Source organism: Onychomys torridus, chromosome 19, assembly GCF_903995425.1.
Source record: "Onychomys torridus chromosome 19, mOncTor1.1, whole genome shotgun sequence".
Lineage (NCBI taxonomy): Eukaryota > Metazoa > Chordata > Mammalia > Rodentia > Cricetidae > Onychomys > Onychomys torridus.
Window position 1 is genome coordinate 10,178,015 of NC_050461.1, and position 12,864 is coordinate 10,190,878.

A 12,864-nucleotide genomic window follows, 5' to 3' on the forward strand; every position below is an offset into this window, starting at 1 on the left:
CGGTGTGTCCCAGAAATATTTAAAAAACAAAAAGAGGCTCTATAAACTATAATAGTATATACCCCTAGGCTTTGCTGATAAGCACATCTACTTTATTACTATTTAAAAAAAAATCAATGTTCTTTTGTATTTCCCTTAACTGTTCAAACCCCACACAGTTATGCTTTGGTTATGGGCGATAGTTAATCTCACAGGCTGCGAACCTGGTCCATGTAAGGGCAGGCAGCAAGAGCCCATCTCCTAACAAGGTGAAGGATGATGATTGACATCCCAAGTCACTTTTGGCCTCCACATGTATAGACCATCATGTGTGCCCCACTCCATGTGCACACATACACATGTGCAAACACATACACAGATTTTTAAAAAAACTGCAAGTTGTAACTTTTTACTATGATCACACCTAAGACAGGCTCTAAACTGTCATATTCTAAGTTTTAATTTGATACTGTATTTTCCTAAGGCTGGAAAGGAGCTTGAATGGCTTAAACTTGTTTTAAACTGTGGGTCACAACCCCTTTAAGGGGAGTTGTCAAACAACCCTCTCATAAGGGTCACATATCAGATAGTAAAATTTTAAATTATGATTCATAACAGTAGCAGTGAAAATATTTTACGGTTGGGGGTCACCACAACATGAGGAATTGTATTAAAGGGTCTCAGCACTAGGAAGGTTGAGAACCACTGTTCTAAACTAAGCTATTTAAAAGACTGAATCAAGGGGTTGGGGATTTAGCTCAGCGGTAGAGTGCTTGCCTAGCAAGCGCAAGGCCCTGGGTTCAGTCCTCAGCTCAAAAAAAGACTGAATCAATTCTTTTATTTAAACTATTGGGAATTTTTTTACTCACAAATCAAATTGCTACAGCTGAACTTAGCTCATCATTCTATTTTACAAAAATCATAGGTCACTGGTTATTTGTTTAAATACCTCCCATATTATCATGATAGCAAGTGACTATGAATCAACCACCTATTTTCCTAATAATGCTTCATGAGATAACTCACCTCAAAACTTAGATGCAGAACAATAAGCACTCACCTTGTGTTCATAAGCTCATGTGTCTGTTCAGGTTTGTCTGCCTGTTTACAATGTGCCCGGGAGCAAGTGAACCTGGGCTGGGCTGCTGTAGCATCGTCTTTCCTCAGCACCATTCTCTACAAGGCTCTCATCCGGCGGCAGCCAGGAGGCCAGGGAGGGGGAGGGGACAGGCATCAGGGAGGAGGCCTAGGTGCAGAACTGCTGTACTCCACATCGTCCACATGCACCTTGTCTGCAAGTCTTGGAGACCCAGAGTCAAGGAATACAAAGGCACCTCTTGATGAAGAACTGGGAAGTGGACTGACTGCAAGATGTGGACACAAGCCAGGCTCGAGAGTGAGGCCACCCAAAGCAAACAACAACGGAGCTGCCCTGCCCTAACTCCATTCAGTTTAGCTTGTTGGCTACCTCAGACTCTCACCCTTGTCGGCCTTCCAAGTGCTGGACCGCACCACAGGCAAGCAGTCACAGATGCTTCTCTTAGCATCCTTAACACAAGTATAGATGTTAACGTGCCTGCCTATCACCTCGAACTGACGCAATACGAACAACTCATCCCTACACAACCTGTTCACTTGGTGATAAATTGACAATAAGGCATGCAGAGGGCAAGGAGCAAGGAGGAACGTTAGGTAACAAGGAGATGAAATGTAACTGTGCAACTTCAGAAAAGCGTGGCATAAACATTCCCTTACACAAGAGACAATTTGTATTTTAAACAACTCAGAGGACTTCCATGGCTGAAGCTGTTCCTCCTTCGCACACTACCTACACATTCAGGAGCTACCTCATCCACAAATACATTCAAGAGCGACACCGGGAACCTTTCAAATGAACCATTTATTACATCAGATTGTTATTCTCACATTATGTAGTTACACATATGCTTATTCTGAGTATTTCACATGGAAAAAATTTAAACTTCTATAGGCAAGCAAAACTGTACCACACAATATATAAGTGGGAAAGGGGTTCTGCTAAACGTTCAAATAAGGCAAGTATTTAAAACAATAAAAGGATAACAAAAAAATTAACCATTCCTTAAGAGAATTCAACACTACGAGCTAAATGTTCTTTCTGAGTGTTTTCATATAACTGAGGCAGTGTTTCTTCATTTAAAACATCAAAAAATGGAATAAGGCTCATTAACAGACACAGCTGCCTTCAAGATTTCATTCTTAGTTGCTTTCTTTAAAATTTAAAAAAAAAAAAAAAATCACAAAGTGCACAATTAAGGTATACCAAAAACTGAAGCTGCTACTCTAACAACAGCTGTCCATGCTTAATACTTAGTGGTTTATTGGACCAAATTAGATTTTTCCAGGGGGAAAAAGATAAGCCACTGTAAAATATTTAGTTTGAAATATATGCTAATACTTTTCATAGAAATCAAAAATTATGGAGGAAAAGGGTTATTCATTATGAGGAATAGGAAGCAAAACACTAGAATGACCAAACATTTTCAAAGAACAAGCGCCACAAAGGACATGTGCATCCAGTCTTGCAATACAGAGCAATGCACCTTCCTTACTCCAGCCAGTCTACTTCATCGAACTCCGAGTCATCTTCCGAATCCAATACAGAGCAATGCACCTTCCTACTCCAGCCAGTCTACTTCATCGAACTCCGAGTCATCTTCCGAATCACTATATTCCACAGCGATGCGGCGCGACAGGATGGTGGCAACATCGTTTTCAATCCGCTCATGCTTAGCTTCCTGTTCACGCTGCTCTTCTACCTTCCGTAGCTGAATTCCTGATACAGCGAAGCCAAACCAGCCATTTAAAATCAGAGTGCAAAAACCAGACACAATCCTTATGGATTAAAACTAAAGGCATATGAGAAATACCAATGGGAAAATAAAAAGCAAGCTCCACTAAAAAAGAACTGGAAGGAAGTGTATTTGAGTTTTAAGTCTTTTGCTACATAATCACCTGTAACTTAGATCCTGAACCCCAGCTATGCCTGGGGGTATCTGTATTTACCCATCATGCTCTGCTGCACCTTATGCTCATCTATAACCAGATGACAAACTTCTACCACCTCTAGGACAAATAAACTGATGAATATACCTTCTATGCCTTATTGTCCCTGTCCTTGAAGGAAAGGTACTATCATTCTTTATATTCTTACATCGGCTTAGGAAATGTTGAAATAAGAAATGAATAAACATATCTTTCTTTTTTCTAAGCAAAGAACTTTAATCCGTTAGAGGCACCTGGAGAAACAAATGTCAATTACACCCCAAATAAATAGCTTCTGCACTGAAAATACTATTTTAAGGAGGTTAAAAATATACAGAGGGAGACTTTTTATTAAATTTTCTATATCACAGAAGTCTAATGCTTTAAGCTTCTGCTTTTCTTTTTCCGACAGTCTTATGTAGCCCAGGCTGGCATGAGACTAACCACAGCCAAGAATCACCTAGAACTTCTGATGCCCCTCATGCCTCTAGCTCCCCAGTGCTGGGATTACAAGTGTAGGCCATTATGTTCAGGCTTATGTGGCACCAGGAATCAAGCCCAGGGCTCTGTGAATGCTAGGCAAGCACTCTATCAACTGAACTCCATTCCCAACTCCAATGCTTTCGATTTCTCATTCACTTTAAGAAACCCCACTAAGTATGAAAATAGAATGGTAAAATGTTATCTTTTTTCTGAAAGTCATTTAAAATAGATGTCCTACATAGCTCTGTTCCTTAAATAACATTTGTTAAAAAAAAAAACAAAACAAAAAACCAGTCACCTAGGTTTATAAATGAGGAACACAGCATTGTCCTAAGTATTTAGAAGATTTCCAATGCTTTTCACGGCTCTGAGACAATTACCTTTTCGTATTGCTTCCAGTAGTACACTCCTTGCGTCACTGATGACAGGTAGGGTGGATGGATGACGCTTTGGCTCAGAAGCAGGTATAACTTGTGATGGAGGAGATGGGGGCATTAATGGAACATGGGGACCTGGGGCAGTAGATGGAGCTGGATGGAGCCCAGAGGGAGGGTGAGCAAGAGCTGCAACTGTGACAGGTGATGATGGCCGGATGCCAGGTGGAGGCAGAGGAGGTGGTGGAGGGGGCGGAGGCAGCCCCTGCACTTCCCCTTGTGGGAGTGGATGAACTGGTACAGTCTCACATACTGGGGCAGCTCTAGCTACTGGTGGAGAAGGCTGGACCAGAGGAGGAGCAATTGGAGGAGGAGCTGGGTGAAGAACGCCAGGGGCAATCTGAAGAGGAGCTGGAGGTGGTGGAACTGCAGGAGCCTGCAAGGCAGTGGCTGGAGGTGGAGGTGGGGGAGGTACTGGCGGGGGAGGGGTTGAAGTCATTGAGGCTCTTAATGAAGAAGTTGACAAGGCAGGTGGAAGAGGTGGTGGAGGAGGTGGGGGGGGGGGGCTCACAAACACAGGTGTTCTGCCTGCAGCTGGTGACTGGGGGCGATTTTCTACCAAACCTGTAGCAGAGCTGAAATGGTAAAGAGAATCTAAAAGTTACTGAACAGGAAACCAAGAAAGTGACTGTAGAAACTATAAATGACTACCGGGAGCTACATCAATACGTCCACTAACATGTTCCTATCGAGATTTCATTTAACAGTACTTCAAAAGAATAAGAACTCAAAGTGTACAAGAAAATTAACGAGTGGTGCTTTGGTCTGTAATAATCTCTGGAACACCAGTCAGTAATCTTAACCACGGAGCCATCTCTCTCCTCGGTTTGTAATAATCTAACTTTCGGGGCAGTCTCGACTTTGTATGCAGCTTTCACATCCACTGGGAATTTCATGCCTACTTTAGTCGATAGTGTTCAATCCTGCATTATGGCAGGAGTCTGCAATGAGGCAACACTTACACACTGCGGTCGCTGCACTCACACTCACGGCAATATTTGGCTAACATGATGATGGTGCATTCATACTGAAGCTGTTAAGGCTCATTGCATGTCATTTCAGTGAAGCCAATGCCAGCTCATTAAAAACCACAAAAGGAAATTTACAGCCCTTTTTTTCTTCCTAAGTTAGTGATCCGAGGTTTTTGTGGTTTGTTCTATTTTAAACTAAAAATGGTAAAGCTGGGCTGTATTTCTCTGTTAGAAAACTTCTTTAATATGCCTATGTTAAAAATGTCTAAGTTGGATAACTGACCACATTAATGTTCAAAATAGCTTCACTGAAATATTGCTACAATAAACTTTCTATTCTCTTTGAAGTTACTAAAATATTTTCCTTAACATCAAACTAATATATTTAACCTCCATATTTCAGACCCTTACCACACTGCAAAAATTCATTTTTTCTTAATAAACTGTGTAAGATAATGCTAGTTAACAAAGCTGTAATTGCATGAAAACACGAATCTTTAAAGCAATTATCTAAATGTCCCCAGGAGAATGTGCCTGCTCCAATCAGAGGAAAGCAAACACATTTTATAGGCCAAAGGCTCCTTGGTTTGTGAACCAAGTTTTGTTTCAAACAGTCACTTATGGACATTCTCCGGCTGCTTCCACACAATGAAGGTAGACTAAAGCCCTAGTGATAAAAACTTTGTCTAGAAAGCCCCAAATGTTTACTATTGATCCTTTAAAGAAAAAGGATTATGAGGTTGTCCCCGCATACCTGATACAGGTGGGTATGGGCTTTGCATCTCCTGCTCCATGCATTGGTGGAGGTGGAGGTGGCTCATGAGGTCTGACCAAGACCCTTTCCTCAGCTCTGGTCAGAAGTTCACTCATCTGACTGAATGGCAAGGCAGAAAGTGAGTAAGAACCATCCATATGATCCACGTATGTCTGTGGCCTTCAAGAAATAGACAAAGAATAATGCATCTATTAGCGAAACCAAATGTTACACGAATGGTTATTCGTTTGAGTGCCAGAAGTTTATTTCTGTGTGACATATTTTTAACCAATGATTGACAAGTAAAATGTAAAAACTGGAATTTATTACCACTTGGACATTTGTTTTCTTAAACCAATGGCTTCTAAAAGTTTTCTAACAAGAGGAAACTTTCTCTGGTTCTAGGGCCACAGAAAAGACAAGAAAACTGAGAACAGAGCTAAGTGACATAGCAACATGAGAGCTAGATAAAATTTTAGATGAGCACAGGGAGATTAGTATTTACCAGCTGCTGGATTAACAGATGTGCAGAGCATGTCACAAATTACTCTGCTTAGACTGGTAAACAGGCCAGACAAATACCTATGTTTAACCGTAGCAGAAGCGCACAGCTACAGATTTTTGTTTGTTTAATTTCCATTCTTTCAGTAATATAGCTATGTAGAATCTTGTTTCCAATAACATGAGTATGATAATACATACATGAATTTTCACACAGAAACTTGAAAACATGTGTCTGTTATAATAGCATGTTACTCAGCCAGGACCTCTGGCCACTGAGAAAGGAACAGGACCTAGCACATGTCTGTAAAAGAAGGTAGGTAATTCTGTCTGAAATCCATGATATTTCTGAATTTTGGGACAGGGAAAGAACACAACTGAACCTCTTCTTAGCTCCAGGTTCACGAGATGAATCAATACTTCAAAAATATTCCAGACACTCTACTGTGGCAGTCATCACAGTCTCCCTGAAATACTGGAGGCAGTTAAATCTTCAGATAAAAGCTGAAACAAATCATAAACATTTCTTTCTACAAACGGCAACACAAAGTCTAAGTATGGAAATGGCCTGCCGGAAGAGGTTGCATTTTGCAGGTTCAGTGGTCAGGGCTGAAATCTTTCCTATTAAAACAGAGCCTTCCAACTCCAGTTTGGGAGCCAAGACTTAGAAGGATAGAGACAGTATAAGTAAATTCAGTGTTCAGCATTCATTCAAAAATAAAACAAAAGAAACCTTGTTTCAAAATGAGAGGCTGGGCCATTAGCAACTTCAATATGCTTATGTAAGAGATCAGCATCATCTTCCGCCAGCTCTGGACCCTGGGCCAGCTTCTGCCATTCTCGCCGCCTGTCATGAGGTGCTCTTGGCACTTTTTCGGGTTCATGAGGACGATCTAGATTTTTCTGCTATAACAGAAGCAATGACACAAAGCCAAGTGGTGAAATGCTAAACACTTAAAAAGAGGTTACAATAATCAAAATACAATTCTAAGGTCAATGTTTAAAAAGACAATGTCATCATGATATAGCAAAACACAGAACCATTTTACAGGTGCACTCAGTTAAAACTGACCAGTTGCTGTAATCTCAGTTTCTCATCACGGTTTTGTAACTCCATTTCAAACCAAGGGATTAGATGCAAAATGGTGTGCCTAGATTTTAGGCAGAAACCCTTTGAATATAGAAAGTCACTAATCTTTACTCCCATACCTACTATTAGTAAGTCTCAAAGTTTTGCCATGGACGGAACTATCTACCCCTAGTCAATAACCAAGACACTACTAAACTGTCTGTATGGGACATGGCCAGAAAGTACAGTCAGGGGAGAGCACAGAAAGGCCTGGAGAAGATACAACAAACGTGCAAAGAGACAAGGCAGGTCACAAATATGAACGAAGTCTGTCAGGTGTAAGACGGGGCATGCTGTGAATTAGACAGGCATGGCCAGCAAAGGAATTATTCAAACAAAGTTTAAAACCCTTGTGCTTAGCGAACAAAACGTGTGTTCAGGAGCACTCTGGCTTGCCAGTCACCAGTCTGCAAACTCCAGCTAGAACACAAGGGCACTGTCCAGCACATAAGAATGTAACAAGAGGGTATTACAGGGCTGAGGAAAGTAGAGATAAACAAAGGAATGATGAAGATAGCCTGTGCCTCTCCTGTGCCAAAAAATGTGTTCCTTCCTTCTATGTACTTTAAAATAAAGCAGATTCAGGAAAATTTTAGCAGAAAGTGGAAAATGGCAGCACAACAGACTGGTAACGGGAACTTCACGAGACTACGACAACCTGTTGACAACAGCCAGGACACATGGTGTGGCTTCATTTACGACCTTCACTCACATCTACACAATATTCCTTTGTGATCTGTGCAGTTAAGGACTTCAATGCATGGACTCAATGTGCAACAACACATGAATACAGAACTCCAGGCTCTTGGGCTTCTTTAATACCTTCTGCTTTCTCTTTTCCTTCCGCTTATCCTCTGTATCTTGCAACATCTTTTCTTTCCACAGATCAAAGAAATACGAAGGATTGGTATAAAACTTCAGCCCTTCCTTCCCATCGTCCCTGAAATACAGTATGCCAACGCCATGTATTAGGTAAGACAGAGGAACAATCAAGACAAACTTGTCACCCAAATGTGCTTCCCTCATATCACAGTCCATCATACAGCACTGTGACACAGTGTGTGTTACAATACTGTCTCCCAGCCATGGTGCATGTCAGTGGTCCTGGCACTCAAGGCAAGAGAGTCACAAGGCCATTCTGGACTGAATAAGGAGATCATGTCTCAAAATGAATAAACATTGCCAAAATAGAGCATTGCAGCAACACCTTTTTTAAAAAATATAAATCAGAAATGAAACCATGGAAAATGAAAAAGCAGAGCTTTTCAGAGTCGATACTAATAGTTTAAAGTATCACTGTTCAACATTAATGCCCACTTTTGTTGAATACGGAATTTTCTAAGTCCTTTGAGAAAAGTCAATAATTAGAAATAAGTCTGCCAGAAACCTAAGTCTGGAAAGCAGGAGCATCACTTAGAAGAGGGAACCCCTACCATTTCTACCAGTGTTCTAACCAAGCTAGTATCCTACTAAATCCAAAAGGGGTTTCTTAATTTCCAGTTCAATATCAGCATTTACTCACATCTGTCAAACTGCCTACTGAATTATAGCTTCAAATAACAATTCCAATATCACTTTTTTCAGGATATGTGTTGTACATCTCAAATTGCCTATTTAACAAATCCTGTGAAAGAATTCCCAAGAAACAGTAATTCCAGACTTGACTGGAATAAGTGGTGCAAAGTATTAAAAAAAACCCTACATTTTCATTATTCAGAAAGTGAAGATACACATATCAAGATCAGATAGAATGCAACAATGATGTTTGTCAGTATTGTGGAATTTTTAAGCTTCATTTCCCTATGACTAAAAATTAAATTAGAAAGACAATGACAACTTTATTGACCCAATTCCATAGTAATCAATCACTTTGCTAGTGGCTCTTTATAATAATTACTTGAACAGGTCCTGTCTTTTGTATGTCAGAGCCTGTGAAGCTCATTTACTGAATAAATAAAAGTTTTCTGAAAGCAACAGATAGAGAAGCCATTCTGTGGGCTAGAACCAAGTGAGATTCAAACTGTGTGTGAATCAAGCATCTCAATCTCAAGCATGAGAGAGACACCAGGGTTTTTAATGTACTACTACTCTACTGACCTGTAAGGAGTGAGTATATTGAGTGGTGGAGGTTGCTCACACACATCATATGTCTCCTGCAATGGGATAGGCAAAGTCTTGCGGTCGAAAAGCTGCTGATCTTGAATTGTAGAACTTCGGAAAGCTTTTCTCATTGTTATATCTTGCAAAGATACTAAAACAAAAATCACAACTTCATTTTATTTTCCTAAGTCAACTCAGCTGAATGACATATCAATACTGAATATTTATTTCAAAGTTAGTATGCCACAAAAGGTTGTGTGCCTTTAGTGACTTCAGTAACCAGGAATCATTCTAAATAGTCTCATTATATTAACCTGATCATTCTCTGCCTGATCTTCTAGGTGAGTTCTGAACACAAATTTCGGTTTCTCAAGCCCAGAGGGTCCTAATAACACATTTCCATTATTTCTTTTCCTTTGCTGGCTATTCTTGCCCACCCCCACCCACCTTAAACTCTTTTCCTTTTTTCTGTCATCTCTTCCCATCTACTTTTTACTCCTCGTCAGCTGAAGGAACTACTCTCTGCGGCACTCTAGGTCAAACAGCGTCGACTTCTCACTAAGACACTACAAACATCACCGTGGGTGATCTGTCTTGGTTGGACGTTACTCCTTTTATTTGTACTACAGTGATTTCTACCTAACCGTAAATCTTTAAAGACTCAGACTTTCTTGTACATTAGTAAACCCTGTTACTGGCACAGCACAATGGCATACATGATGAAAGCTAAAATTTCATTTTGTAGTGTCCAGCATATTAAAATAAGAAATGCATCAAAACTGTAGTTTTGACATTTAGAGTGATTTCTTCACATTAAAAAGCCGGGTAAAGCCGGTGTGATGGCTCCCAGCACTTGGGAGGTAATGGCAGGAGATTTGCCACAAGTTCCAAGCCAGTCTAGTTTATAGAGGGAGGTTCTATCACAAAACAAAACTAGAAACAAAAGAAGAAGCTATCTTATATACTAAGTATGCACAACCTTAAGCATACAAATGCTGTATATCACAGCAATGCCAGTAAGCAATCACAATTTTCCACCATTTCCCCTAAAATACATATCTTCCAAGTAAAGTTTGTGAACAACTGGATCTGTATGGCACAGGCAGAGCAATGGGCCTGGTCTACACCATAGTCACAGTGTAACTGCATCTTCCACAAGTCCACACCCCCAACTTGTGACGTATTTGTAAACATGAGAATCCAACTCAGGGGTAGGAATAGAAAAGGCTTTCCTGCTGTCATCGGAGAGTGGGCCAGCAGGTACTTAATGAGTAGACACTGTGTGTGATGCAGGCCTTCACTAAACCAGTTTCATTTACCCTTTCCATTTTTCAGTGAGACCAGAACTGCTTTTCCATCTTTAAATACAAACATCTAGAAAACATACAACAGGCTCAGCAAACGAGGCCAAGCAGCCCAGCAGAACAGACCCGGTCTGGAGGCTAAGTCTTCCCACAATGCATACTGTTTCCAGGCGGGGCAATGAACATGGTCAACTCTTGCTGCTCCTTCACTCAACTCAGCAACTTAACCAGCAACCACGACAGAGTTGCTGACAGATGCCCAAAGCCATCGGGTAAAGGACATCCAAAGCACACAAACTAGTCAGTCCTTCTCTGTCTTCAGCTCTTCTCTGTCACAGCTTACTGAGAAACACCCCACTACGACAATGACAATGTCCCCTCCACTTGACAAGATCTTGTATTACCTCAATAGTATCAGACACACAGTAAGTATGTCAGCTCTATATGCTCATAAACACAATTGAATTAAATATAATTGTATACTTTCTTATAACATTTTTACACACTTTCTTAATTACTTGGCAGTTTCATGGCTGCTACCACTTAAAGATAATTGAAAATACTTTTATCATACTCTGTAGTTTAATTATATGTTCACAATGTTATTTTCTTTGAATTCTCACTGAATTTCAAAGCCCAGATTGAATCACAAATCTCCACAAACAATCCCTATTATTCACATTCAAAACAGTTAAGTGTTCAGCTTTTAGATTGAGAATTCTTCTCCATGCTTCATGTATTTTGAAGGAACTACTGAGAAAAGAATTCTGACATACTCACACCTTTAGTCATTTACTGGTATCAGCACTTTTACTTAATGATGGTATTAAGACATTTATTAGCATTTAACAGTATGAGAGTAACCAGAATGCAGTATATACATGCATCAAACTGTCAAGGAAGAAAATCAATAAATACTATATTTAAAAAGTAATAAATAATTTTGAAATTAAATGTTAATTTTTGTTATACATGAAAATGGAATTTATATAAGAATTATTACATGGCATACATTTGTAACTACATATTTAAAAATAAAATGTTGATATAAATTATATTTGAAAGTATGTATGGTTATAAGTTATTTCTCAACAATAACAATTAGATAGATATATTTCAAGAATTTCATGAAATGTGGTTAATGTACACAACTATATTTCAAAGGAAAGCTCTAAGAAAGACAACCTACATGTAAAACATACATGTGACAGAGGATTTGGATCTAGAATCCAGAAACACTCTTACAACTTAACAATAAAAAGATAATTCAATTTTAAAATGAGGTATAGAAGGAAAAACATATAGGCCAAAGAAATGAATGAATATTTCTCCAAGAAAATAAACACAGGGCACTAAGCTCAATATTATTAGTCACCAGAGAAACACAAACAGACTTTAAGAACAAAGGGGAAGACACTGGTCCCAAGACCACTATGTCGAGCACTCATAGGACACGTCCAGAATAGGAAAACCCACTGATACAGTAGATCAGACACAGCAGGGTGGAGAAGAAATGTAGAATGGGGCCTTTTTATGGAGTGCTAAAAATATTCTAAAATTGACTGCAGTTATAAAACTTCGTTAAATACATTAAAAAGACCTTGCTGAACTATATCTCAATTTTAATGAATAATGTACATTAAGAGTAATAAATACTTGCTACATTATGCCAAAAGGAATTGTTCAATCAATATATTCATCCTAACACTCTATTCTTTGTTTTAAAAATATTCTTTGATGTTTTCATTGTTTAAATTTGGATCTATAACTTTAATTTATACTAAAAGTGTTACTCAGCAAAAAATCTGATGAATACATTATTATGAGAAATTCACATGAAACAATTTTCTATAGTATATAAATGAAATTTATATTCTCAGTTGCATTTTTGTTTTGTTTTGTTTTGTTTTTCGAGACAGGGTTTCTCTGTGTAGCTTTGTGCCTTTTCTAGAACTCACTTGGTAGCCCAGGCTGGCCTCAGACTCACAGAGATCCGCCTGGCTCTGCCTCCCAAGTGCTGGGATTAAAGGCGTGCACCAGCACCGCCAGGCAAAATGCTTTTTTTTTGAGCTGAGGATTAAACCCAGGGCCCTGTACTTGCTAGGAAAGCGCTCTACCACTGAGCTAAATCCCCCAGCATTTCTTTTTATGAATTAAAAAAGCAAACAATCCAGGCAGTGATGGC

At 39.5% G+C, this 12,864-nt stretch overlaps 1 protein-coding gene across 8 annotated transcripts in view; it reads right to left on the minus strand.

The window, feature by feature from the left end:
• Nucleotides 1-1,860: 1,860 nt before the first annotated feature.
• The window catches only part of Wasf1 (WASP family member 1), a 53,876-nt gene continuing 42,872 nt past the window's right edge, over nt 1,861-12,864 (minus strand). For 5 of the 8 annotated variants that reach the window (XM_036169241.1, XM_036169244.1, XM_036169245.1 and 2 more), the window contains exons 4-9: nt 9,373-9,526; nt 8,098-8,215; nt 6,880-7,052; nt 5,646-5,825; nt 3,867-4,495; nt 1,861-2,794 (exon numbers count right to left, since the gene is read on the minus strand). In XM_036169241.1, the coding sequence (XP_036025134.1) occupies nt 2,637-2,794; nt 3,867-4,495; nt 5,646-5,825; nt 6,880-7,052; nt 8,098-8,215; nt 9,373-9,526 (1,412 nt within the window). In that variant the 3' untranslated portion in view covers nt 1,861-2,636. The remainder of the gene's footprint in view (nt 2,795-3,866; nt 4,496-5,645; nt 5,826-6,879; nt 7,053-8,097; nt 8,216-9,372; nt 9,527-12,864) is intronic. The other 3 variants (XM_036169243.1, XM_036169248.1, XM_036169242.1) reach the window with 2 other exon arrangements.